This window comes from Gopherus evgoodei, chromosome 1 (assembly GCF_007399415.2).
Source record: "Gopherus evgoodei ecotype Sinaloan lineage chromosome 1, rGopEvg1_v1.p, whole genome shotgun sequence".
NCBI classification, from domain to species: Eukaryota; Metazoa; Chordata; order Testudines; family Testudinidae; genus Gopherus; species Gopherus evgoodei.
Genome location: NC_044322.1, coordinates 264,861,092 through 264,888,354, shown reverse-complemented (window position 1 = coordinate 264,888,354; position 27,263 = coordinate 264,861,092). Strand labels below are relative to the sequence as shown.

The 27,263-nt window shown below is 42.2% G+C and overlaps 1 protein-coding gene across 1 annotated transcript; it reads right to left on the bottom strand.

Moving 5' to 3' along the window:
- Positions 1–273: 273 nt before the first annotated feature.
- On the bottom strand, positions 274–26,332 carry TCP11L2 (t-complex 11 like 2). The gene is given in 12 exon segments (XM_030544905.1): positions 274–3,317; positions 4,038–4,210; positions 6,165–6,346; positions 9,360–9,452; positions 9,455–9,501; positions 9,504–9,551; positions 10,461–10,597; positions 11,651–11,871; positions 12,421–12,541; positions 13,541–13,676; positions 14,944–15,113; positions 26,215–26,332. Coding segments are annotated over 11 exon segments (1,539 nt in total). The 5' UTR covers positions 15,080–15,113; positions 26,215–26,332; the 3' UTR covers positions 274–3,072.
- Between the last annotated feature and the right edge of the window lie 931 nt (positions 26,333–27,263).

Here is a 27,263-nt window from a genome sequence, read left to right as displayed (position 1 = left end):
GGAATGATAGAGCTCCTCACTAGTCCGGATTGCACCCTGGTATGTCACAATACATAATTAGAAAACAGATTAGAGTCAGAAAGTGTTATTTTAAGCCACTTCTACAACTGCACTTAAAACTGCTCTTCCATTTGATTTAAATAGGATATGTTCTTGAAGGACTTCTTGAAAAGAGAAGTTACAGAAGAGTCATTTAGCAATAATGTATCAAAATAATGGACTGCATTATATTTAAACTGAGAAGCAGCTTGCATGAATGACTTCTCTCCACAGTTTTACTACAAACAGACTTTAATGCATACGAAAACAAAACGATGCAAATGCATACCACAAAAATTCATTTGTGCTTCATCTAATAGAGCTACTGCTACATAATTGTCTATTTTCAAGAAGCAAAATTCAGCCCAGAGGTAAACATTTGAACCATGAGCATGCAAGAGACAGAAGTTAGAGGAAACATGTACATCCAAAGCACTATTAAAATATATCCTAATTGTAATGTTTAAGTGATCTGACCTATACCATCCTATAAAATGCCCTTTAAAAAATAGTCACGTTAATGCAAACAAAAACTATTGTGTCCTCATTTTCTAGTGGGAAGTTACAGTGATAATTTCCCAGATAGTTTAGAAACCTCTGGTCTAAAACATACTCCAACTGATCTCACCACAGTAAATTTTTCGGTTTTACACTAGAAAATTTAGAAAGATAAATTGCTAGGATAGACAGTTACAATACAATTTTTTGTACATGCTAAAAATAAAATCTTTTTTTTTTTTTAGGCCCAAAGCACAACTTGAGAATAGTTGAATTTCCCAAGATTAGGAAATTACTAACAGAACTTCCCTTTTCAGTTTTTGGGATATATTCTTCTCTTGATACATGTGAACTATGTACTGAAGTCCCATATTCATGAAGACAAGAATGTACCACTTCCCTGGCACACTTACACTGTAACAGCTCCTTTCAGTTTTGAGTTTCTCAAACTAAAAACTGTACTCATCTATTTGGTGCAATATTTTTAACAAGGCATGAAGAGCAAATGGGGTGAGAAGTCTGAGTAACTGTTGCAATTTGAGACTTTTTAGCTTCCCTCCACCCCCACATGTACATAGATAGAACTTCGGTAGTAGCTTTTGACGAGTCCAGAAGAGTTTGCACTTAACACATGAGTCTGTTGTTGCTTAGTCCCACATAGAAACCTTCCAAAAAGAAAGTTAAAAATAATTCCTGCTTTGTTTTTCCTGGGATGCCAGCCTCAGTTTGAGAAACTCTTTTCTAAAAAGTATTTTTCCCCTGCAAAACAAACAAACAAACAAATCCTAATTCTGTAAAGATGAGGTTGGACTATAAACCAATCCAAAGTGCTTCTAATGCCTAGCCATTTTAGATCTTCATGAGAGACACACGTGTCATACTGTATATTTATATATTGTGTGTGGCACATGAATCCCATATGGGCAAAGTTTATTTTTTAAAATAAAAATATACTGTATATAAAACACTAGGAAGATATCTGGAAACTTGTACCAGCCAAAGTTTACATTTGACATTTAAAAATAAGATTAATTCACTATTTAAGTCAAATTCTATAATTATATATTTTGATTATATCTGATTAACTCTGATCAAGATGGGAACATTTTACACTGAATATTTCAACACTCATATCCAGTAATGTGAGATATGCAACATAATTTGTCTATATTGTGTAGACTTTTAGAAGTTTATTCCCATATCAAAAGGTTCAATCCAACAGTCTCTGCAGGACCCGTTACCCAATAGGCCTGCCCCAAAGCCCATTCATGACAGTGGGAGTCTTTCTATGGTCTTCAGTGGCTTTGGATCAGGCCAGCTTCCAGGCTGCAGTATTGGTCTAATGCGTATGGAATTAATAGCTTTTGGCTTAAATTTTCAAAAGTGATTAGTGACTGATTTTGGATGCTGAACTTGACCCAAAATATTGAAATATCCAGTCAGTAAACAAAATCACTACTCACGTTCAAAATTTGGGCTCCAATCCAGTAAGATATTTAAATACATGCTTAACTTTAAGCAAAAATTGTTCCATTGAAGTCAATAAGGCTACTCTCGTGCTTAAATGCTTTCAAGATCAAAGGCTTAAAAGTCCCAGTTCAGAGGTGCCTAAGCACCGCCAAAGTTCAAAGTTGCAAACACTACATGTATAAAAAGATTAGGCTTCCAAAAGTTTAATTAAAGGATAATATGACCTCTTTTAGATAACTTTTAGAACCATTTGTTTGTGTAAGGAAATTGATGTCAGCACCCAAGTTAGTTTTCTATGAATAAAAGAATCGTTAGACTTATCTTTTATTGCTGGATTACATTTGACAAATTCTGAAATGTTTCTATTTTGCAAGACGTATTCACTCTATAACTGGTACACTTAACACCATTTATAGTAATGTGGCATGCACTACTGAAAGATAGGACAAATTCTGATCCCAATAACTATATCAGCAGGATTTGACCTAATTTGAATCTTTACTTTGTTACAAGTTCAATTACACTATATTTTCATCTCTAACTCTTTCAAGCAGTGATCCATATTCAGTTATGTAGTGTCACCAATAAAGCACTATAAATAAAGTACATTTGAACTAAGGTCATCATTTTGTGTCACTGCACCAGTATACATAATTTATTTTTTTTTAAATTACTAAATACGAGTGCTAAGAGTTCCATTGATTAAATTGTAATAGTAGCAAAACCAAGAGGTACTTCTCCATATTTACATTAAGTCAAAAACGCTTGCTTGGAAAGAAGACACTTACAGTGATCAGGTACAATGAGTGTTAAAATCCATTAAACAAATTAAGTTCATGAAAATATATATATATTAATTAGTTTCATTCCAATGAATTTTGGAAGCTTTACCTGTACACACTTTATAGGGTCTATTCTCCTTTGGATACACCTCTGTCTGTCCCTGTCTCAGTAACAGTCATTGGAGTAAATTATGCACATTGAGGAAACAGAATTCACAATATCTTTATAATAAATACTGTGAAGGGAACAGGGCTGGTTGCATAACCAGATCATTCTTTTCCCTCAATTAGTAGAAGCATCAGTTTCTGTTTTCCCCATTGGTGCCACACTAAAAAGCAGTTTTCGAAGAATATTTGCATAGAATGGTCCATACACTTGTTTATTAAAATTCACAATGCTTGCGTACTGAGATCCAACAGACTCGATCTCTGCCTGAATCACAGCAAGGCCTCCTGGCATCGTAGGCATACATTTCTGAATGCTTGGAAGAGTAAGCAGGCTTTTCATATATAGGTGGATTCGTTTATCTGAAACAGAGAAGATAACTGAGTTCATGATAGAACAGACCATATAAATGTAAATCCAAAGTGTCAAGCCACAGTTGCCTTAGAAATACTTCACACACTGGCACATGGAAGAATCAAAATAAGCAGAGACACAGCTTGAAGGCTACCTTTCCCTATCTTCCTTCCTTCCTTCAGTTTTAACTTAGAACAAAGTCACATTTTCTCCATTGTAGAGGGACAACCTTCAGACTGAGCAATAGGATTTATGTTGTGAAATAGATGCACAACTATAATGAAGATGGAGTTAAACCTGAAGTTGTGGAAGGTAGATCGTCCACTGGTGCACACAATCCGCAATTAGGTATTAATTAAATTCCCCTCTGAAATCCTGTCACTTGTAGGTTCACAGAGAACATCCCAGAATCACTGAGAGCATTCTGCTCATATTTCTGGACTCTAACTTTGTTTCCCCCCCCCCGAACCAATCTTTCAGAAGACTGTCTTAATATAAACAAACAACTGAAGCAGCACAGGTTTGCACACTTTAACTTTCTTACAGTAAATATTGGGTCATACTTTCATTTTAACTTTTTCACAATTAAAAAGTCAATCTTTAGTCAGTTAATTTAATTTTTACAGTATGGATGGGCAATTAGCCTTCATTTACTAAAAAAGAAAAAAGAAAAAAAAAAGAAATTGCATACATGGATACCACCAGAGAACCACATAAATTATACTAACCAATCAGGGAGCTGATGGGATTATCTTCTTCAACAATGCTACAGATCTGACCCACTAGGCTGTTTTGAATTTCCATATCGAGAGTGGGAAATCCTCTCTCAGACAGGGACCTGTTCACTTCATTGCAAATCTGAACACCTATATTATTCAGAGCCTCTTTCAAATCAAATTTTCTGAAAAGAAAAAAGTTTGAGCATTTAACTCTAACAGTTCTTGTAACCTCAGTTGCATAGCTATTCCCTCATTTTCTATTTTTTTTTCCTTTTTAAATTAGTCATCTCCAATAAAATAAGAGTGCCAGGTGGATTTTTGCAAACTTTGTCAGCTTTTCCAGATACGAGACACAAATCTTCCGCCCCAGGATAAGAGTAAATCCCATTGGCAGGGATGTGAGGGAGGAGGAAGAGAAAGGACTGCTCATATGATTAAATTCAGTTGGCATCAATGAGACTAGTACATGTGCTTAAAGTTAAACGTGCACTTAAATACCGTGGTCCCAGTCCAGGAAAATACTTAAGTATACTTAGCTGAATCTGGGTCCACAGTTCAAATTGCCCAAGTAATGACTGACAGAGTTGTTACAACCAAACAGCTGTTTGGTGGCACATGTGAACCAAGTTTCTATTCTTAATGCCAGTCCATATAGGGCAATGTCCACAACACACACACACAAAAATCACCATCACCACAATTTGTAGCATTAGTGGCAATTGCAGCAGAGGAGCCAGGAACTGATTGAATAATGTGAAAGGCTGAAGCAATTGGCAGAGCAACATGATGAAGCTTGCACTGCCACTGTCTGTGCTGACCTGAATGGTGCATAAGTGGAGAAATTTCAACACTATACACTGAATTTGGTGTCAGATTTTCAGGACAAAAAGTTTATTATAAATAAGAATTAAACTATATGCATGCATTAGGCCAGCGGTTCTCAAACTGTGGGTCAGAACACCAAAGTGGGTCATGACCAGCGTTCCCTCTAATTTGTTAGGTCCATGTGTGGAATGAATTTTGTTATGTGCACCAATATGGAGGTGATGTGTAGTTGGGGTGGGACCGAGGGGTTCGGAGTGTGGGAGGGGGCTCCGGGCTGGGACAGAGGGTTGCTGTGTATGGGATGAGGACTCTGCAATGGGGCAGAGGGGTTTAGGGTGCAGAAGGGGGCTCAGGGCTAGGGCAGAGGGTTGTGGGGCAGGTTCTGGGTGAGGCTGGGGATGAGGGGTTTGTGGTACAGGCTGCCACAGGGCTGCAGTGGGGGTCGGGGGGAGAAAGAGGAGAATATGCTCCCCCCAGCAGCTCAGGGCCAGGTGAGAAGCGCCTCTCTCCGGCTGCGGCAGCTCCAGTGGGACTGGGCTCAGCTGGGCCTCAGGAAGGGCTCCTCTCTCCAGCTGCAGCACTTCCAGTGGGCCTGGGATAGGCTCCTCTCCCCTGCAGCTCTGGCAGACCTGGGCTGGGCCTGGGGAGGGGCTCCTCTCTCCAGCCGCAGCACTTCTGGTGGGCCTGGGCCAGGCCGGGCCAGGCGAGGGGCTCCTCTCCCCAGCAACTCCAGCGAGCCTAGGCTGGGCCAGGCCAGGGGAGGGGTGCCTTGCCGCAAAACTTACAGGGAACTTCGGTCACGACCCCATTTTAATGGGGTCACCAGGGCTGGCTTAGACTTGCTGGGGCTCAGGGCTGAAACCCAAGCCCCACTGCCTGGGGCTGAAACTGAAGCCCAAGAGATTCAGCTCTGGTGGGGGCTGAAGTCCTTGGGCTTCAGTTTCGGCCTCTACCCCATCCAGAGCAGTGGGGCTTGGGCTTTGGCTCTTCCATACAGAGCAGTGGGAATCAGGCAGACTTAGGCTTTGGTCCCCTCTCCCGGGGTCATGTAGAAATTTTTGTTATCAGAAGGGAGGGGGCGGGTCGCAATGCAATGAAGTTTGCACTAGGCAACTGTTTTCACTAGTACACATGTAGGTCTAAGAGCGATACATAATAAATGGATTATTACTATTCATTATATTCATAACAGTAACAAGTTGCATAGGCTATACAACATTTTAACTATTTCTGGAAAAAAAACAGTAAAGTTTGTTAAATGCCACCTGGCCTTTTTCTTTAAAGAGAAAAAACAAGTGAGAAAGAACTTACTCCTTATTCATCCCTTCCAGCAGAACAGCTGAAATCCTTTTTAATTTGTCAGCAAAATCAGGTAAGCCCACAATAGTTGTGCCCACCATATTGCTAGTTATAAGAGATATACAGGCTATAATCCGTAACTCGTTCAGCTTCTCTTTCAACTTCTGAAGACGAACTTCATCTGTTATTAATGTCTAGAATTAGAATAGCGTTGATTACTGTAAGCAATACCAAGTTGAGACTTAAGCTAATGCCCTAACAAGAATTCGAGGAGGACAGAGGAGAAGCTACTTTCATGCAACACTGCAGCAGAAAATTTCAGTACTCAAAAGTCAAGAAGTTCACAGTAACTATAGCCAACCCCTTGCATACGCAGTATTATACAGTTCCTTTAAAAAAAAAAAAAAAACAAAAAAAAAAACCACACCCCACCACAATTACTTTTAAATAGCTTTAAAAAAAAATCTTAATCAAGAAATAGAATAATTTATGGAGGAGTCCTACCCCAACTCTTGCCCCTTTATAGAAAGTAACAAGGGCCAGAGTGGCATTAGGAGCCCTAGAAGTCCTGAACACAGTCGAGGGAGGATTCCTTCAGTTTGTGAACTGTAGAAGACTGACCTAAGGTTGCCTTCAGATGCCTCCCTTGTGAGTCCAAGTGTGTGGTGGCGGTGGGGCTGCAGCTTGCTGCCCATAGGACAGTCCTAGGAGCTGGCCACGTAAGCCCCATGAGCAGCCCAGGATCAGGATGATGCTAATCATTTTCAAAGTAAATAAGTTCACCCACACTGAGCAGAAGAACATATCCAATATATACAGAACTGGGTTTCAAAAGAGAAGACTTAATAGTTTCAGGGTGGTTGTGTCATTAAAAATTCAGAATATTTTGACCAGCTCCAAGTAGTAATAGTAACTAGTCATAAAACATCTGTGTAGATGGATAATTTAATGTTAGTAACAGGACACGTTGGTGGATTTTAAGGTGTATCTACTCTTTCAGCAGTTTGCAATGGAAAAATAACTCCTAGAATATCACAATGAGAATGTTCATCTAGCTTCTTATATGAAGCCTTATCACTGTGACATCAAAGTGCCTCTCCAAAAATTAAGGCCCCGATCCTGAAAAATACCTAAGCATAGTTATCTTTAGGCATGTTTGTAGTCCTGTTTACTTCACTGGGACTACTCAGATTATTTAAATACTTTGCTGGACTGAGGCCTATGTGTTCAGACATATTTCTCTTCCTTCCAGTCAAGAGAGACTGGATTCCTCCCACACTCCTACCCCTTTTCTTAAAGATAGTTATAGTCAGGGGCGGCTCTAGGTATTTTGCCACCCCAAGCACGGCACGCAGGCTGCCTTTGGTGGTTTGCCTGTGGGAGGTCCCCAGTCCCGCAAATTCGGCAGCACGTCTGCGGGAGGTCCACCAAAGCCGCAGGACCAGCGGATCCTCCACAGGCATACTGCCGAAGGCAACCTGTCTGCCGCCGTCACGGCGACCGGAAGAGCGCCCCCTGTGGCTTGCTGCCCCAGGCACATGCTTGGCATGCTGGTGCCTGGAGCCGCCCCTAGTTATAGTGCATTATTATGGGATGGCTAAGTCAAAGTAGTGGGTTGGCCATTTTCTCTGAAAATTCGGAGGTTCTTAGCAGCATTCTGATCTCTTGTGGAGAATTCCAGGTTATAGGACCATTTCTATCCAAACAGTTATCTGTTGCATAGAGTTTTCACCGTTAAGGATGACAGTATTATTGTTGCAAGAATGTAGCTGTCACAAGAGATGGTGATCAAACAGGCTGAGGTGGTCATTCAGGGAACTTGGGCCAATGCCATATAAGGGTAGAAGATGGGGACTAAAGCCTTGACTGTGACCCAGTATGGAACAGGGAGCCAGTAACAGAGAACTACACTGGGTTCATGTGCTCTTTGTAGCCTTCACTGGTGAACAATTGGATGCAGTGTTCCACACTGAAGTTTTGTTTTCAAAAACTTAGTCTATAGTTTTCATTCATAGGAAGAGAATTAAGATAATCAAGCCTAGAGTCCACATATTCATCGAGTTCCATGGATAAGTACAAATCTGACAGGAAACAGGAGCAGTCTTCTTGGCCAACCTTAGATAGAAGAGGTTTATGCAGCGCGAAAGGCTTGTCTGTCTCACCAACAGAAATTGGTCCAATAAAAGATATTTCCTCATCTACCTTGTTTTTCAGATGGACGAGGGCATATTTTACTAATCTGAGCGTAATGGCATTCAGAAGTTGTAAACAGTTCATGTGAATAAGACTGTGAAGAGTTTGCAGCATTCAAACAGTACATGTCCTTCAAAGTGAGGTCACTGATTTGGTAAATGCTCCTTTCTCCCCACCAGTATCACTTCAGTCTTCCTGGGTTTAACTGCTGCCAACTGGTCTTCGTTCATTGTTGTTCTCAGCCAAGCATTTAGATAGCTAGCAGATAGATTAAACACACCACTAATTGTACAGTTAACTGAGGTAGGCATCATTTTCTTATTGCTAGCATTTAAGTCATGCTGCTTTACCATTTTCCTATAGTGGGTTCATACAGTTGAACAGGATTGATCCCTGCGGGACTCTCCAAATGGCAAAGCAGGTGCCAATCATGATTCCATATATGGCCCAAGGGGAATGACCAACTCTTATTAGCAGGAACCTGCTAATACTTGCTATTTCTGGCAGAACAGCCAGATTCCATGGTCAAATGTCTTAAGTGCTACAGAGAAGTCCAGTAATACCAGAACAGATGCACTGCCTTTGTCCATGGCAAGGCAATCATTCATAAGGTGAACTGATGATCTACTGTCGTATTAATTCAACCTTGGAGAAAATTCTCTAGCCATTCCCTAGTTTGCTCTTATAACAGTTAAGGTAACTAATAAGGCTATTGCTATGTAGGAGAGAGCACGCACACAAGTGCATACACACACACACACAGTATCACCAGCATTATGACACTGTAATGCAGGGAACAACAAACAACTGATACTTACCAGGAAAGTGCTCCTTGATTATGGAGCATGCTACTATGAAACCAGGAAATTTGTGGAATTATTTGTCAAGAGAAGTCCTACAGGAGAGTTCCACAACATCTAGTGTCATGAACAGTACTTCCATGCAGTGAGAATTAAGAGTAAATTTTGAGGCACTGGGATAATTTAAGAAGAGTCATGAGAATTAACTTCTTACCTCTGGAATTGCTTTTTTCTGATAATCCCACTGTAACAGTTTCAAGTAGCCATTGTTTAGCACCAGAGTAGGACTGAGATTTGGTTTAGAGCTCTACCATCAACACCAGGGGATGAAGAAGTTTCACAAGAAACAGACAACATTCATTCTTTTATGATTCCTTTATCCACTCTGTTGTTAGATCCAGAGCGCCTAAACAATAAAACATTCCGTACGGTTTATTGTATAATTTTCTATGCAAGATGATACAGTATATTGACATGGTAATGTAGGTGAACAAGACAACTCCATTTCTGATCTCTAAATAAGACTGCAGTGTGGACTGTTTAAGTCTGCTCCAAGTCAGTTTTTTCCCCCAAGCTTTTTTCACCTAGCCAGTACTGGTGACCAGCTGAAGCTTCTGGGCAGGTTATAAAAAACCCCATAACAGACTAGTTGCACTGGAGGCACAGGCAAGATTTAAATACAGTTATCTAAACCTTCAGCAAGTCTAGTGCATTAGCCGTCAATGTCACCAGTTTCCCTTCCTCTTCCAAAATTTCTTAATAATGGTTTAACTGTATTATCTTTACACTGCAACAAGACTCACTTGTGCCTTCACAACATCTAAAGTAAACTTTTATTTTCACTAGAGAATAGGTTTTGTTGTTCTATGCTTCATCATGGACTTAATCCTGCCTCCGCCTACTACCAATTACATAGCATGCAATGGCACGGATTCTGGAAAAACCAACTCCTGTGCATATGGCTTGTGAACAGTAGCAGATTTTCAGATACACCAAGATAGTGATTTCATATATCGCAAGATAAAACTGAGCCCTGTGTATGCAGAACTGTTTTAATCAGATAGATAGCAAAAGCTTTGACTTCAGGAACAAGTTCTTCACAAACTGTATCATTTTGGTATGGTCTTATGCATTTACAACAGCAGCACCCAATGAAGTCAGCATTTCACAATTATTAGTTATCATATAAAAGGTAGGATATGGTCATATTTGTCCCCAGGTGCCTTGCTCAACAGATACCTATAGTAACAGAGAGAAAGGTTGGCTTTAATGGTTTCCACTGTATCTGATTAACTGAAAACATCATAATACATACTTGGTGTTTCTTCAAGAATTTCTTGGAATTTTGTTCTTTCATAGTCCACCAAATTACGCTGAAGCTGTGGTCTAATGTTTTGAATGGTATAATTAACCATATCCATTTTCATGAGGTCCAGAACATGGAATATTTGTCTGAAAGCAAAGACAAAATTACAGTGCAACATCACAGAAGAAATTAAGTTGAAGTTTCAAGATGAACTCATATGCTCTTGAACAGCCTGATGTACACCTACATACTTGCCTTGTTTTGTAGTCCTTCTACCTTAGATAACAGGCTCCAAAGTACTGAAGAGAAAGTATTGGCACTGCAGTGACTTTCATGGTAGTTTATATACCCAAAGCATTTTGAAGAGTTACATAATGTATTGGGATATTTGGTGTAAGTTAAAAAAAGGAGGGCAAAGATGTTGCATGATCAAGACATTAGTGCCACAGGCCAATAACAAAGGTTTTGAAGCAATATGGAGTCAATTAACATATCGCAGCCAAAGCAAACTGAAATTTAAAACATTCTAGCAACTCTGACTATGCCAAAACAAAACACTTCATTTCCTCCTACTCAACCACTTCGCTAACTGTAGGTATGCATAAGTGATGGCAAAAACATTTAAAATAGTTTCTTGCTTTATATTACAGAGCTAATACATCTGAGGTTGAGGTAGATTTGTTAATCAAACTTTAATAGCGAAGTCTTTAATAAAGGGAATGGTACAGTCAAAGAATTGAGCTTCACTTTCATATTCCAGATGGAGTGTACACTTTTCCCCCCGGTCAGTTCTAAACAAGAACACTCACCTTTTAACTCAAATAGGATATGGAAGCATGGGTTTAAAAACACATGGAACTGCATGATGTTTTTGTTTGTTTCTTTTCTTTTTTGTTGATAAAAACAGGGACACTTTTCAGGGTATTGCAACACTTTAACATACACCATTGAAAAAACATGCTTGTGAAAAATCCAAAAAACAATTAGAACTCTTAGATGAAGTACCACGTTACCCAACTCTACTGCTAATCTAACCCAACTTGAAAGTATTTAGGCCGTTTCTTAGCTTAGCCCACTATTCCAGTTTAAATGTTAGTTTTGAGCTCCTTTCCTCTCCACCCAAAACATCTCGTCTGTCAAAAACTGGTATTTTCTAAACAAAACATACAAAAAGATATGAAAAGTAGCCAAACACCAACCTCAACAATTCTACAATATTGCCAGTTGCTTTTAACTGTTTTATATCATCATCTCTTATTGGAGCACAGAGTTTCCCCATAGTGATGATGACATAGTTAGCTAGCCCAAGAACGTCAACAGCATCATGCTCAGCTTGCTGTCTAATAAGATCTGCATCCAGGACTTCACAGATTTGGTTTCGAATCCTATTTGCTCCAGGAGTCAAAAAGGAAAGAAGAGTCTGAAGTGAAAAAAGAAACAAAAAAAACCACAAGATATTTCAATAAGTGCAGCAACACGAGACCAGCAAGCCCTTAATAACTGTGATGAAATGAAAGCAGCTTTTTGAAGAAGTCAAGGGTACACTGTAGAGCCTGACTGCAAATCCCAAAATTGGAAAGGCTATTTTATTTAGCAGCATGGGAAAAGCAGCCAAAGGGAACAGAATACAGATAGAGACGCTGGTGAAGACAAGTTTACCGGCTTACTGGCTGAGACCTTTGCAAGCTTTCAGAAACACCCTTAGGTCTTTGCTAGTAAGTTAATGAATTGGCACCAGGATTTCCAGTAATAAGGGAAGATCTGGATCCTATTTGGAAAGTTGATTTCTGACTTGGTATTCTAGGCACACTATAGTACTGTATCACATCCCCATCCTGCAACTGACATGCAGAAGTATCTCACTGAGTACAGTGGGGGTCCACCCACATGGAATCATTTGCAGGACTGGGGCCTAAGATGTCAACACAATACTGGAGGTGTGAAGGGGGTGTGTAAGAAACTAACTTGCCTCCTTAATTTCTTCGAAGAGCTTGATAGCATGATAATATTCTGGAGGATCTTCATTCAGTTCTGACTCCAAATGATCCCAGAATGCCTTATGTACAATTTCTTTCCTTTCTACCCCCAAACTGTGGGGGAATGATTTGCACAAAAAGATTTAAAGAAGTAAACAGAGTTTAAAAACCAAAAACAACCACCCACACACAATCTTAAAAACAGTCCAATGACTGTTGGAGAATATCAGAATATCTGCTAATTGGAAGAGCTATATCTGCAACCAGATCACCCTTGGACCCCAGGTTATCACCCCCCAACACTAAGCAGGATTAAGAATTAAAATGAGAGGTTTCCCAAGAAAATCCTGGTACTGCAAAAAGTGGTGCCGGCAATTCAGTATTTGGGTATAAAAGACTTTTATTCCAACTCTGTATTAAACCAATTCCACTAGCTTGGCGCTATTGGGTAATATGTTTTTGAAGAAGCATTTTTTGTCATATATATAAAAAGAACAACCCTTACTTATTATCAACAATAATCCCATTGTATTTCTGTAAAAACTGGCTCAATAGCATGGCCAGATTCCATTTTAAATTATAATCTCTCGACATTCCTACTGTAGTCTAAACTGAGTATGTAAATTACTCCTTTCTTCCTCCAACTTCCCAGGAGTGTTTTAGTATGCAGAGCAGCACGAGTACTGTGTTCATTACTGAGATGAGTATAGCTGATACAGCATACTCAGTAGCTCAAATGCTGTATATAGATAAAAGCCACACATACCATACACACAGCAGTACTACAACTTTAACACCCCCCCCCCCAACACACACAGTCCTTCCCAGAGGTTTTAGATTGGCAAGAAACATTAAAGGTGGACTCCAAAGTGCATATCACATTGCTTACATATCTTCCCTTATAGATAAAGACAGAACATCATATGCTCCAGGAGAAAAAAATGTGTTAATCCTACCAAATTGCAGCACTTATGCCATGGTATTGCAGCCTTGGACAGTTCCCCATTAAGTGGTGGAACACCTTTGCAGGTTGTGTACCTTTAGACCAGTTTCCCTTGCATTCACACATATACCCCATATCAGTTTCTGCAAAATGTATAAAGAATAACTTACCTGTTCTGTGGGAGGTCTACGTGTTCCATGTGAAAGTTTTCATTTACAGCAATTTCATGAGCAAGAGTCAAATTTGATAAGTTTCTTGCAGCAGCCATCAAATCATCAAATGTAACAGTTTTTGGAGGGCTTGTTGCTGTAATGAAGGAAATGAGAGCCACAAGTCAGTTGTAGGTAAGTTCAATTTTAAAAGACAGATTGTACTGCAAAAAACAAACCTGGAAATAGTTAGGCATGATATTTTATTTCCTGTTAACTGGACATTAGCAGCTAGACTGGGAGTTCTTAGGCATCTCCTTAAAATGATCTGGTAAAGGAATGTCTTTCCCAGCTCATCTTTGGAAGGTAGAAGACTCTTATGGCATATTTTGAAGAGCAACTGTTTACTCTGATATCTTGGCCAATGTACCCCTCTCACTTTAAACACAGGACCCAGCATATAACTCTAAGTTTTGGGTGGGCAGGTTTTACCTAAGAGTCAAAATAAATAAGCATGCATACAGGCTGCATGTTATCACTGAGCAAACAGATGCATTCTCTCCATAATATTGTAACCATAGTCTAAACTCATTACTTTGAGATATGCAGCTTCTGTTCCATAGCATATGCCAATGTCTTTGCCCCACTAATCATGTCTCTTACTGAAGAGTTTATGTTGTGAAGGATATAACACACCCTTACTTGAAAGGAGTGATTGCTCACAAAATATACAAAAAAAGTTTCTAAAATAAACTTCTGTAGTTTATTTTTCATATTTGAAACTGTACCTTTTGAGAAGAATGATATAGGACAGGGAACATACCAAATACAAACTTTCAGTTCCATTAACAAGTTTACTTTTAAACTAAGACAAATGTATACCTACTAAAAAGATCTGTTAGCATCAGTGAAGTGCTCTACAATTAAGTATATTTTATGTACAGTAGTATTTATTCTCATAAGTCATTCAAAATAACTTGCTTCTTCACATGTCTATTTTGTGTTTTGACTTCTTACTGTTCAGTGAAAAAAACTCACAACACTATTGATTTGATTTCATAATTCTGAAGTTTAAAGGCTAAATAGAGGCATCTTGTCCTTTGTATATGAAGCAACATTTGATGGATGGACAAAATTGTACTATTTTGTAACCTATACGCCAACACCAGAATAATCCAAGACAAGAATGCTCTGCCAGGCAAATTTTAGTTGCTCTTTTGGAAGGAACTAGTAACAACTGTGGCATGTTTACTAAGGATCTGCTTGTGCTTCATGGTGGCAGACTGTACCACTTGGAGCTGTGGTGATCCAAACAAGAAGCTGTGCCTAACACTCTGAAGTACCAGTTATAAATTCCAAGTTACACTACATGCATATACACAAATATAGCCTATATATCTATTGTACAGGTTAAATCTGCTTACAAGCTGGGGAGCTGGGTTTGCTTGAAGAGTCACTAGTAAAACTCTGCCTTGAATATTCAGAGTCACTGGAAGAAGCTGTGCTTTCAGATAACCTTGAAGAATCAAAATCACTGTTCTGGTCATCACTGAGGGGCATTTTGAATCACTTCACTTAGTACAGTACACAGAACCTGGAAAGAAATAATTTTACATGATTAACATTTTCTAGCACTTCATATTTTCCAAAGACTTCTTTACCAAAGTAGCAATATTTCAATGATTACTGTTATGAGCAGTGCATATTACATTGCAAAATAGGTATAAATGCTTGTCTACTTTATAAGTGTGTTATGAAGTTTAGTGGGTTTGTGAAGTTAACTGCTTAATTTGTAACATGTATAGGATTGTACAAATCCTAAGAACTAAACTTTTAGTTCTGCAAGAAGTTAAATGAATATTAAAGATGAATGTCAGCAGCAGCAACCTCTAATCTACTCTTTATGTGGAAAGTATTGTGCTGTCAGAAGGATCAGAAGCAGAGCTCTCAAACTCTTTAAAGGTACTCCTTAAAGCACTACCCCTACTGATGAATTTAGGTGCCGAGCAGCATTCCGAAGGTACCTTAGTTCCTGCACTTTCTCCCACAAAGTTACTGCAGTTACAGGGACAGGAGCTATGTTTAAGGGGAGAGAGGGAACTAATACATCTTGTCAAAGACATTCAGTTTTTTCGTGGATCTTGAAAAGCAAAAGGACTCCCCTAAAAGGAGCAAGCCACAGAATCAGACTAATAATTGTGTTGAATTGGAAAGGTTTTCTCCAGGGATGAGACCAGAAAAAAACAAAAACAAAAAACAAAATAAAGAAGTTACTATTAATAAAAAACTAATATTACATTTATAATATATAGCAACTCACACGGCCCTCACACTTCACAAAGCTATATGTATGAAATTGCATCCCACAATAGAGAAATGAAGTCACGTCTGGGATGGAGCAGGGCAGTTGCGTAGCTTTGCTATGCAATGTTTTGCAGACTTAGGACAGGAAATAAATACATTAATTAAAATTGGAGATGGAATTTAACAGCTAGTCCATGTAAATTACCCAAAATGGAGTTTGCGCAGGACACCAAGGCTGGCACAGTTATTCCTGCATAAAGTACTTGATGCCCACAGTTAGACACTTCTAATACGAGAAGCTACCTAGCACCATTTTGTCTCAGAAGAAAGTGAGATCTACTGAATCAGCAACACCAACTTCATCAGTTCTTCTTTGCAAACTGTCAAGTTCATTACTTAGTGATTAAGAAAGCTAATGGATTCGATTTATAACTACGCAGTTACAGCCGTGTCAGTGCAAGCTTCCTTACTATTTTAACTCTTGGTCTGAAGAGGCCATGTCTAGGGGCTAGAGGCCAATATGTTTTCTATTTCTATTCAACCCACCATCTCACCAATGAGAATACCCAACACTAGAGTCAGATTGCTGGAGTTTTTAATACGAGTACCTATCCACTGCTTAACTTGTGTGAATGAGCTGGTGCCCAAAATACATCAGAAAAAAACAGCTGTCAGCATTGTGCAGTAGCTTTGTGGAACTATGGTAGGATTCTTCTTTCAGTTAGAGAGCTCACAGGTTCAAGCTGGGAAGTCTGTTGTGGACCTTTTAGTTGTGAGCTTGATACATGACTTCTGTTCTGTGTTATGCAGGAGGCCAGACTAGATGATCAGAGCGGGCTCTTCCGGACTTGAAATTTACAATAGCGACCTACTAAAACTACTAACTAGGAAAGAATTGAAACAAGTAACCTATGGCAGAAATGAAGGGCTCCAGATTCCTTGATCAATGTTATTCAGCCCCATCCCTCAAAAGAGCATAACAGCGCAAATACGATTATACTTAAAGGAGCTGCAGGGTGCCTATTTTTTCCATCTGATGACAGCAGGAGTGTATGTCATTGTTGGGAGCAGCAACACATCATATTTCAGGGCCTAAAGCACATGTGGAGAGGCATGCACACAGCTAGCTTCCAAAATATTGAATATCTGAGCTGATATTATAAGTTATTCTACCCAGAATCGGGACTTTTTTTTTTTTTTTAAAGTCACAACATCTATAGAGAATTCAAGTACACAATAAAACACAGGATTTATAGTTGATATCTAGGGCTCAACAGACTGATGATGTAGAGGCTCTGTCTTTACAACTAATGAATTCTGGTTGGTATTATGAAGTTGTTGCTATGGAAATTGCTGTATCACGAATACCTGTTTGTGTATTCACCATCACAGACAGAACCTGAAGCAGGTACACACCAGACTGAGGACAACAGGGAGTATATAGTTTTAATGACTGTGCTTTGACCACACAATAATTATGCTATGAAAAATCATCAAGTCAGGAAACCAATTTGGCCAAGTTGATCTGTAGGTGGGCAGGAGCAGTGGAAAGCTACCAAAGCAAAAGGATTCACAGGAAGTTTGAGCAGGAAATCATAAGAAGACAGACTATCCACAATCAGAGTAGGCAAGCTGGGGAAGAAAGCACCACATTTCAGTGCATAAATCATGCACTGCTACAGGAGGATATTGGATGGCAGGGCCCCAAAGGACTGACCCCAGCCCAATGAACATTCCATAGTGGTGAGGAAACTGAAGCATGGAAATGAATGTAGGGTTTATTATTTTTGTATAAATGCGAGTTAGCTCTTTAATAGCAAGAGGTGTGTTTTAAACCTGTACCTGTTACATCTTATCACTTGCCAGAAGCTGGTATTGTCCAACAGAGGATGGATCACTCAGTAATTGCCTTGTTCTGTTTATTCCCTCTGACAGCCACTGTCAGAACACAGGATACCGGACTAGATGAGCCATTATTTTACCACTGTATAGCCATATCCACAGGAACATAAGATTCACAACATGGCTGGCGCTGGCCCAGGTTAGACGACTTAGGCTCATGGGTCTAAAAATTGGTGTGTAGACATTTGGGCTCAGGCTGGAACTCAAGCTCTGGGACCTTCCACCCTCACAGGGTCCCAGAGCTTGGGCTCCACTGAATGCCTACACAGATTTTTCAGCCCCAGAGCCCGAGCCCTGTGAGCCTGAGTGATCTGACCTGAGCAAGCCACAGGTTTTTTTATCCTTGTGTAGACATTATCTCATCAAGGGGCACATAGTATAACCAGAAGACTCACTCCTTCATGTGGAGTTCTGGAAAAGGTGGTATTTAAGCTACTGGGGTGGGTTTAGTGGGTTTGTGAAGTTCCAATGGGTTTAGTGGGTTTGTGAAGTTCCAATGGGAATATTGGTTTTGCTGAGGTCTATCCAAGTCAGTAAACTGCACCAGCGTGCTTTTAAACATCCAAACGCACATTCTACCACCATTCTGCACTTGCTCAGCCTATAGTTGAACAGCTTTTGACTCCTGTCCAGGCTGCCTGTGTATAGCTTCATAACATGGCATTAAGGGGTAGGCTGGGTCCCCAAGGATACCTATAGGCATTTCAACATCTCCAATGGTTATTTTCCGGTCTGGGAAGAAAGTCCCTTCCTGCACCTTTTAAAACAGACCAGAGTTCCTGAAGATGCAAGCATCATGCACCTTTCCCAGCCATCCCACATTGATGTTGGTGAAATGTCCCTTGTGATCCACTAGTGCTTGCAGCACCACTGAAAAGTACCCCTTTCGGTTTATGTACTTACTGCTTTGGTATTCCGGTGCCAAGATAGGGATATGGGTTCTGTCTATCCCCCCACCACAGTTAGGGTATCGCATTGCAGCAAAGCCATCCACTATGGCCTGCACATTTCCCAGAGGCACTACTCTTGATATCAGCAGCTCTTTGATTGCGTTGTCTACTTGGATCACAGCAGCCTCACTGGTTTGAGCATTGGCCTGCTAAACCCAGGGTTGAGAGTTAAATCCTTGTGGGGGCCACCTAGGGATCTGGGGCAAAAATCAGTACTTGGTCCTACTAGAGAAGGCAGGGGGCTGGACTCAATGACCTTTCGAGGTCCCTTCCAGTTCTAGGAGATAGATATATCTCGTAGTAGTAGTAGATTTGCCCACTCCAAACTGATGCCCGACTGACTAGTAGCTGTCTGGCATTGCAAGCTTCCACAGGGTGATCGCCACTCATGTCTCAACTGTGAGGGCTTCTCTTATCTTGGTATTCTGGTGCTTCAGGGCAGCGGAAAGCAAGTCAAAGTTCCATGAAAGTGCCTTTACACATGCAAAAGTTTCGCAGCCACTGGGAATCGTCCCAGACCTGCAACACTATGCAGTCCCACCAGTCTGTGCTTGTTTCCTGGGCCCAGAATTGGCATTCCATGGCATGAACCTGCCCCATTAACACCGTGATGTGCACATTGCCGGGGCCCGTACTTTGTGAGAAGTCTATGTCCATGTCCTCACACTCTCATCACCGTGCTGCCATTGCCTCCTCACCTGGTTTTGCTTTTGCAGGTTTTGGTTCTGCATATACTGCAGGATAATCCGTGTGGTGTTTACCGTGCTCATAATTGCCCCAGTGATCTGAGCGGGCTCCATGTTCCCAGTCCTATGGCATCTGCACTGAAAAAAGGTACACTGCCATTGCTCTGACGGAGGGAGGGGCGACCGACAACATGGCTCACAGGGAATTAAAATCAACAAAGGGGGTGGCTTTATCATCAAGGAGAAACACAAACAACCGTCACACAGAATGGCCCCCTCAAGGGCTGAGCTCAAAACCCTGGGTTTAGCAGGCTGTTGATTTCACACAGGGAGGGGAGAGCAAATGAATACAAAACAAATCGGGTCTATTTCTTGTTTTGATCCACTCCATCTATCTTATACATCTTAGGCTGGAAGCAGATGGTGCAGTACAACTGCTAGCCATCACTCCTGGGTGCTCAGCAGAAGATGCTGCATTACCATTGCTATCCATCGCCATCTCTTGGGTGCTTGCCAGAAGACGGTGCAGTATGACTGGGGAATGACCTGGCTGAGTCACTCCCATGTCTGCCCAGGCACCCCTGACCGACCTCACTGAGGTCAACTAAAAGAGCACCCAGGAGTACGATGACAATGACTACCAATAATAATGCACTGTCTGCTGCCAAAAGGCAATGAGCTGCTGCTGCTGCACAGCAATACAGTCCCACATCTGCCAGCACCCAGGAGATATACAGTGACAGTGAACTGAGCGGTCTCCATGCTTGCTGTGGCATGGCGTCTGCACGGGTAAGCCAGGATAAAAGGCATGAAACAATTGTCTGCCATTGCTTTCACAGAGGGAGGGAGGGAGAGCAGGGCCTGACGCCATGTACCCAGAACCACCTGCAACACTGTTTTTGCCCCATCAGGCCTTGGGATCTCAACCCAGAATTCCAATGGGCAGCAGAGATTGCGGCAACTGTGAGATAGCTACTCATAGTGCAATGCTCCAGAAGTCGACACTAGCCTTAGTACTGTGGATGCAGTCTGCTGAGTTAATGCACTTGGAGCATTTTGTTTGGGGACACACACAATCGACTGTATAAAAACAATTTCTAAAAAACGACTTCTATAAATTCGATCTAATTTCGTAGTGTAGACATACCCTTAGAGAAGTTCTCAGGGGTGTTGAGGGAATGCATTCTGCACAGATCTTAATACTGTGGATCTGGACATTACTGGAATATTGTCACTAACAGATGCACTAAACAAGAAGCATTCCCCCCTCCCTATATTTTCTGTGGTATAAAAAGCAGAAATTGGAAATATAAATTCAGTACTTGAAAAAAAAGCTCATCCAACGGCTACCAGGTGAAGGAGAAAGAGACCCCTTAGGTATATGTCAGAGGTAAGTTCAAACTGCCCAGGTGAGGACTTCACATTTTCTAAATGTATGATATATATACACACCCTGCATCCATAAACATTAGTGGGCATTCTTGATGCAGAGGTTCATTGCTATGTAGCGTGATCATTTCTCTACAATGTAGTCTCCTTTCTTCCAAGTCGTGCACGGTTTTTCTTCCCTGATTTTTGATATAAAATGTTTATTATCCTGGATAAATCCAGGAAATCTCTTGTACTCCCTCAGATTTGGAGACTGGAAAAAGAAAGCCATCTGTCTAAAATGTCTCTTCTTGATTTAGAGTGTTTGTATCCCCCCATTTGTGGCCATCAGTTGGGTAGCTGGCAAGAGTCAAACTTAGCTTTTTACATTTAGTGCAGTGAGGTAGTCTGCCCACATGATAGATTAGTGAAGATCACGGGACAGGACTATCTTGCTTTTTATATATTCTTCCCAGTGACTTTTATGTGTTGGTCCAATGTCAAGTATTTTTTTAATACGGGGTGGTACTGATCATGTTACTTGTCAGGATATTATAGTTGTTCAGCAACAATATATGGGAGTGGATCTGGTTTTCACTTGGATTTTTTTTTTTTATAGAATACCTTCCAGAATCTTGAGATGGAAAGCAAATTTGCTGTGTTGGCTAAAACAGCACTAGAAGGAGGAAAGCAATAGCTCTGCTCTGCAGTCATTGTTTGGGGTGCAGTGTGTGGGGGAAATGTACATGTATTCATTTGCAGATGTTTTACAGAGTTTATCCCCAAAAGTGTAATTAACTGATAAAATTGGGCTCCAGACTGCACTTCTACTTAACAGACTGGGTTAAATTATAGTATTATGTTTCTGCAATAGTTATACTGGAGGGTTAACCTAGTAGTTTATTGTGTAAATTGGAAGAGCTTTTTTTTATAGCCAGCCTAAGCTCCCTCAAATTTATTTTGGAAGGCCAAATACAAATATAATTTAGCACACGTTCAGTTTCCTTATCTCTGTAACAGAATTTTAAGTTTGTTTTCAGATTTTTGAAATGTATTTGTTTTCCAGTTTCACTTACTAGGTCCTATGTGCTGCCATCTTATCTAGATGAGAGTACAACTACATAGATGGGATTCCCACTATACAACTGAGAGAAAAGCTTAGGGCAGGTCTACACTACTGCTTCAATTGATCTAACTTATGTCACTCAGGTATGTGAAGAAAAGATACATGCCCCGACCTAAGGAGATGCTGTTCCATCAACCTAGCTTCTGCCTCTTATGAAGGTGGAGTAATAATGTCGACAGGAGACCACTCTCCTGTTGGCATAGAGCATCTTCACCAGATGCACTGCAGTGGTGCAGCTGTGCCAATGTCATGCTTCTAGTGTAGACCTGCCCTAAGTCTGATGATTGTTCCAATAAGGTTGATAAGGCACTAGCATGCAAGAAGGTTCAATCTGAAGTTACATCCTGTTTTATTCCCCTTTTTACATGAAGGCCTTTGATGGCATGCTTGTTTTTATCCTGTGCTGGGTGGATTGCAAATGAATTTTAATTAGGTTCTGTGGTTTTCCACCAGTTCTATTGTGTAGCAATTTAAGGTTCATCCCTGGATGCTAGACTGAGTCAACAATTAATTTTAAATCTTCTCCCCTGGCTTTTTACATGTTTGATATGAGGACACAGGATACCCAAAATACTGTTAAAAGCTCAGAGGGACAGAGGGCATGGTCAACAACGTCATTCCTTTGGCACAGTGAAACTTGCAGCAATAGACGTAAAGCTTGTCTGTGTGGAAGACAACCTTCTCTTGGGGTGGTCTCAGACTATGGAATGAACTCCACCAGGAAGTAAGCACTATCACAAACAGCACCACTATCTGCTCCAAGTGCAAGGCACATTTCTTTGACCTTGCCTTCTCTAACACACACATCCCTCCCCAACAGGTATATTTAACAAGACAATCCACTCGTTTCTCCCTCTGGGGAAGAAATGAGAGAACAAACAACAAATGACAGCTGTGCAGCCACATTGCTTAACATACTATTGGAAGGTGCTCAGATACTACGGTGATAAACGCAGTATAAAAGCCTATATTGAACAGGACCTGTAAGGTAAAGATGTGGTCAATTTCTCAGGAAGGAATCCAATTTTACTTTCATAAATTAAGGGTACCCAGAAGTCACCTACTACAGGACAGGCCCAACAAAGAAAGTAACAGAATGCCACTAGTCATCATCTACAACCCCCAACTAAGACCTCTCCAGCACACCATCAAGGATCTAGAACCTATCCTGAAGGACAATCCTTCATTCTCACAGACCTTGGAAGACAGGTCAGTCCTCGCTTACAGACAGCTCCCCACCCTGAAGCAAATACTCACCAGCAACTACACACCACACAACAAAAACACTAACTCAGGAACCAAACCCCACTGCCAATTCTGTCCAAATATCTATTCAAGGGACACCATCATAGGACCTAACCACATTAGCCACACCATCAGGGGCTGCACATCTACCAATGTGATATGTGCCAGCAATGCATTTCTGCCATATACATTGGCCAAACTGGACAGTCTCTACACAAAAGAATAAATGGACACAAATCTGACATCAAAAATTATAACATTCAAAAACCAGTAGGAGAACACTTCAATCTCTCTGAACACTCAATAACAGACTTAAAAGTGACAATTCTTTAACAAAAAAAACCCTCAAAAACAGACTAACAAGAAACTGCAGAACTGGAATTAATTTGAAAACTGGACACCATCAAATTAGGTCTGAATAAAGACTGGGAGTGGATGGGTCACTACAAAAACTAACTTTCCCCCTGCTGATACTCACACCTTCTTGTCAACTGTTCAAAATGGGCCATCTTGATTACACTGAACTCATTAGTACTACAAGAGTGATTTTCCTCCCTTCTTGTCAACTGTTGACAATAGCCCACTTCCACCATAATTGAATTGGCTTGTTAGCACTGACCCCCCCACTTGGTAAGGCAACTCCCATCTTTTCAAATGGTGTGTATTTATACCTGCCTCTGTATTTTCCACTCCATGCATCTGATGAAGTGGGTTTTAGTCCACGAAAGCTTATGCCCGAATAAATGTTAGTCTCTAAGGTGCCACAAGGACTCCTGGTTGTTTTTACAGATTCCATTGTTAGTCAAATTTTGTATTATTTTAAAGGAAAATACTATGGAATATTTTGCTGCTGACTTAGATACCTCTATAGTTGTTTGGGCTGAGGGAATCTTGCTTTTATATATTAGGCTAATTAGTCCATATGACACATATCAGGGAAGTGTCTAGATTGCAGGATTAGGTAAAATAGTTTTAGAATGACTGCCTATATTAGGTATCTTCTTTGACATTATCTGGGCCATGTGATTTCCCCCAGTTTAAGTTTCCTGAAGGTTTTCCTTAGTTCATGTAATATACGAGGTATCGTGAGGGAGGGTTGGCAGTTTACTTTAACAGAGACTTCAAGCAGATTTTTTTTAAAATACAGAGCTCCCCGATTTACACAAGCATTCTGTTCCGACCATACATATCTTCAACCATTACGCAAAACAAAAAAAACCCCAAAAAACAAAACAAAACAACCCTATTTCTAGCTTACAGAACTTTTTCCTGTAAGCTTGGATTTGCGTATGTCAGGTTTGCGTAACTCAGGGAGCACCTGTAATGTTGTTTTGTTCAAGTAAGATTTTCACGCTGGATCCCTTTGTGTAGGCCTTGGACGTGTTCTGCCCAATGTTTACTAGTATGGATTGATGAGTCTTGTTTCTTTTCAGTTGGTTTATGTTTTTTACTTTTGCCAGAACAAGCCAATGCCTATTGCATCTTCACTTTGTGCTACTTCCCCCACCACCACCCAAATCAGGTGCTCTGACTTCTGCTGTAGCATTGATATGTACTCATACAGTATGTCAGGGCTAGTGGAAGCTCTGTTTTAAAAGTTTGACAACTTCCTCACTTTCCCTCTTAGTCTATGGCAGTTTGTAGCAAGTCATTAGGCTTGTTTGGTTTGAACCACCAGTCCTTTTTTTATTGTTAAGAAGTGATTTGCTGAGAGATCTACCAAGTTTTTTTATGTGACATCTGTATCTTTTCTCTACAGCATTTGTTTAGAAACATCTATTAATTTTCTTGATGGAGGTTTTCAGGGCTTCCTCAGTTTTCTTTCAAACCTTTATTCCCACATATATTTCTTCAGGTCTGTGGCATGTGTATTGTTAGTTGATTAACTTTACATAGACAACTAGTTAGCTATGGAAGTACCATGATGGTTAAGGTACAAGCACATTCATGTCACTAAAGTTTACACCAAGTACAGCACCCTTTGTCCTTTGCCACTATAAAGGAAAAAACTCTGTCTAGAGCTCCCTCTTGCTTTTCTATTGAGAATATACAGACAAATTGTTTGTGGTTTTTCTGCCCCCCCCCCCTTTTTTTTTCCCCTGTCAGTTTTTTCCTATGTCAGTTTCAGTAGGGCTAGGGCAGCTATTTTCAATCTTTTTTCCTGTTAGGACCCCTAAAAATTTTAAAATGGAGATCCCAATGCCTTTGAAAATCTTACACATAGTTTGCAGACACCCTCCCCAAGGGTCCACAGGTTGAACATCACTGTCCTAGGGTACTTTATTTTCACGGGTGCTCCTTGCCCTCTGAAGGGATGGATGCTGTTTCTCTGCCAGTCTAAGTGAACACTGACGTCTCCAGAGGCAACACATCTTTCTACTGCTTAACAGCTGCTAGTTTCCGAAATAACCTGTGCCAGGCATGGGGCAAAGCGGGCTGTCACGTAAAGAAGCCGACCTCAGAGTGCGGCAGCAGGCCGGCCCAGGGATGTTCAGTCCCGCGGGCACGCTGACCTTTCCGACATGGGGAGGTTGCCAGCCCTTGCAGCCGATCGGAGCCTGGATGCAGAGTCCCACGAGGACACCATGCAAGAGCCATTTGTCCCCACTTCCTCCCCTCACACACAAGCAACAGGACGGCGGCTCAGTTCCCCCTTCTCCCCCCAGCCGCAGCCGCACCACGGGGCGGGCCCCCCACTGCAGCCCCACTAGCTCCGGCGGCTCCGCCCCGCCTGGCCAGGGCTCCTCCCCCAGCGGCGCTTTTGGCAGTGACGGGAGGCAGGAGCTTTGGCACAAGCCCAAGAAAACAAACAGCGCTTCCAAGGGAACCCCGGCCTGGCTCCGGGAACCCCCTCAGCTCCCACCCCGCACGGCCGCCCCCGGCCTCTGCCCGCGCCCCAACGGAGGGGACAGTCCCCCAGGGCCAGGCGGGATTTGTTTACAAACACGGGGAGGGGTGGCATCAGCGACCCCGCCGGAGGGGCTCAGCCGCCTCCCTGATACCGCGGGACAACGTCTGCCCAGAAGTGACACCCCCAAAACCCAGCCCGTTTTTAGGGGCAGAGCCAGGGGTCCCCCCGCAGGGGCCCGGCCGCTCCCGCGAACTCGCGCTCACCCAGTCCCCGTGGGGCAGCTCCCGGGGCGGGGGCCTCACCCTGCGGCCCGGGCTGCCTCTCGCGCTGTCGTTCAGCTGTCGGGGCTTTAACCCCCCCTCCCCCCGCGAGACACTTATCCGAGACTATTAGTAGCTCCTTGGGCGCTTCCATTCCGCCGAGAGGCGGGGTTTTTTTTAACCCTTTGTAGCTCGCTCAGCTCAGCCACGCAGATGGAGGCTGGGGGGAGGCTCAGGCTGGCAGGGGCAATAAGCAGAGAGAGGCATGATCCCCCTCCCGCCCCGCAAGTCCGCGGTTCTGGGTTTAGTTCTGTTCCGGGGGGGTAGGTGCCCCCCTCTCCGGACAGAATGGAACCGTCCAGGCGGGAGGGGGAACGGCTGCATGGTGTTTACGGAAGGGCCATGTCCTCGGTGCGCCTCCCCGCGGCCCCGGCTCACGAGGCGCCCGAGGGGAGGGGGGGGGAATCATCCTGCTGCCCCCTCGATACCCTCCCTCATCCTCACCCCCCCCGCACGGAATCCCTCATCCGGCTGCCCCCATCCTCGATAGCCTCCCTCATTCCCCCATCCCTCCCAGTGCTCCGCGCCTCTGATTCCCCCCCTCCATCCGCTGCTCCGACCCCTTATGCCCCCCCCCGCCAGGGGTGCTGGAATAAGGGGCACTGGGGGGGGGAGCAGCCAGGGGCGGCTCTAGACATTTTGCCGCCCCAAGCACGGAGGGCCCGCTGAAGCCGCGGAAAGCACCCCGCCTGCAGCCCTAGTGGAGACCGGCAGAGCGCCCCCCGCCCCCCGCGGCTTGCCGCCCCAAGCATGCGCTTGGAGCGCTGGTGCCTGGAGCCGCCCCTGGGAGCAGCAGCCCCTGGCTTGAAGTGGTTTCCAGCATGTACAGAATTGACAGTTTTGCTGAATAGTTTTGAGTATCCACCCTAAAGAAATTGCTCTAATGTTACTACCCCCATCCTCCCCACGGCACTGAATCCTTCCCTCCCCCCCCCATCCATCCTCCCCAACACATCCACTGCCCCGCTCCCCCCAGGGGGAGAGGCAGGTTC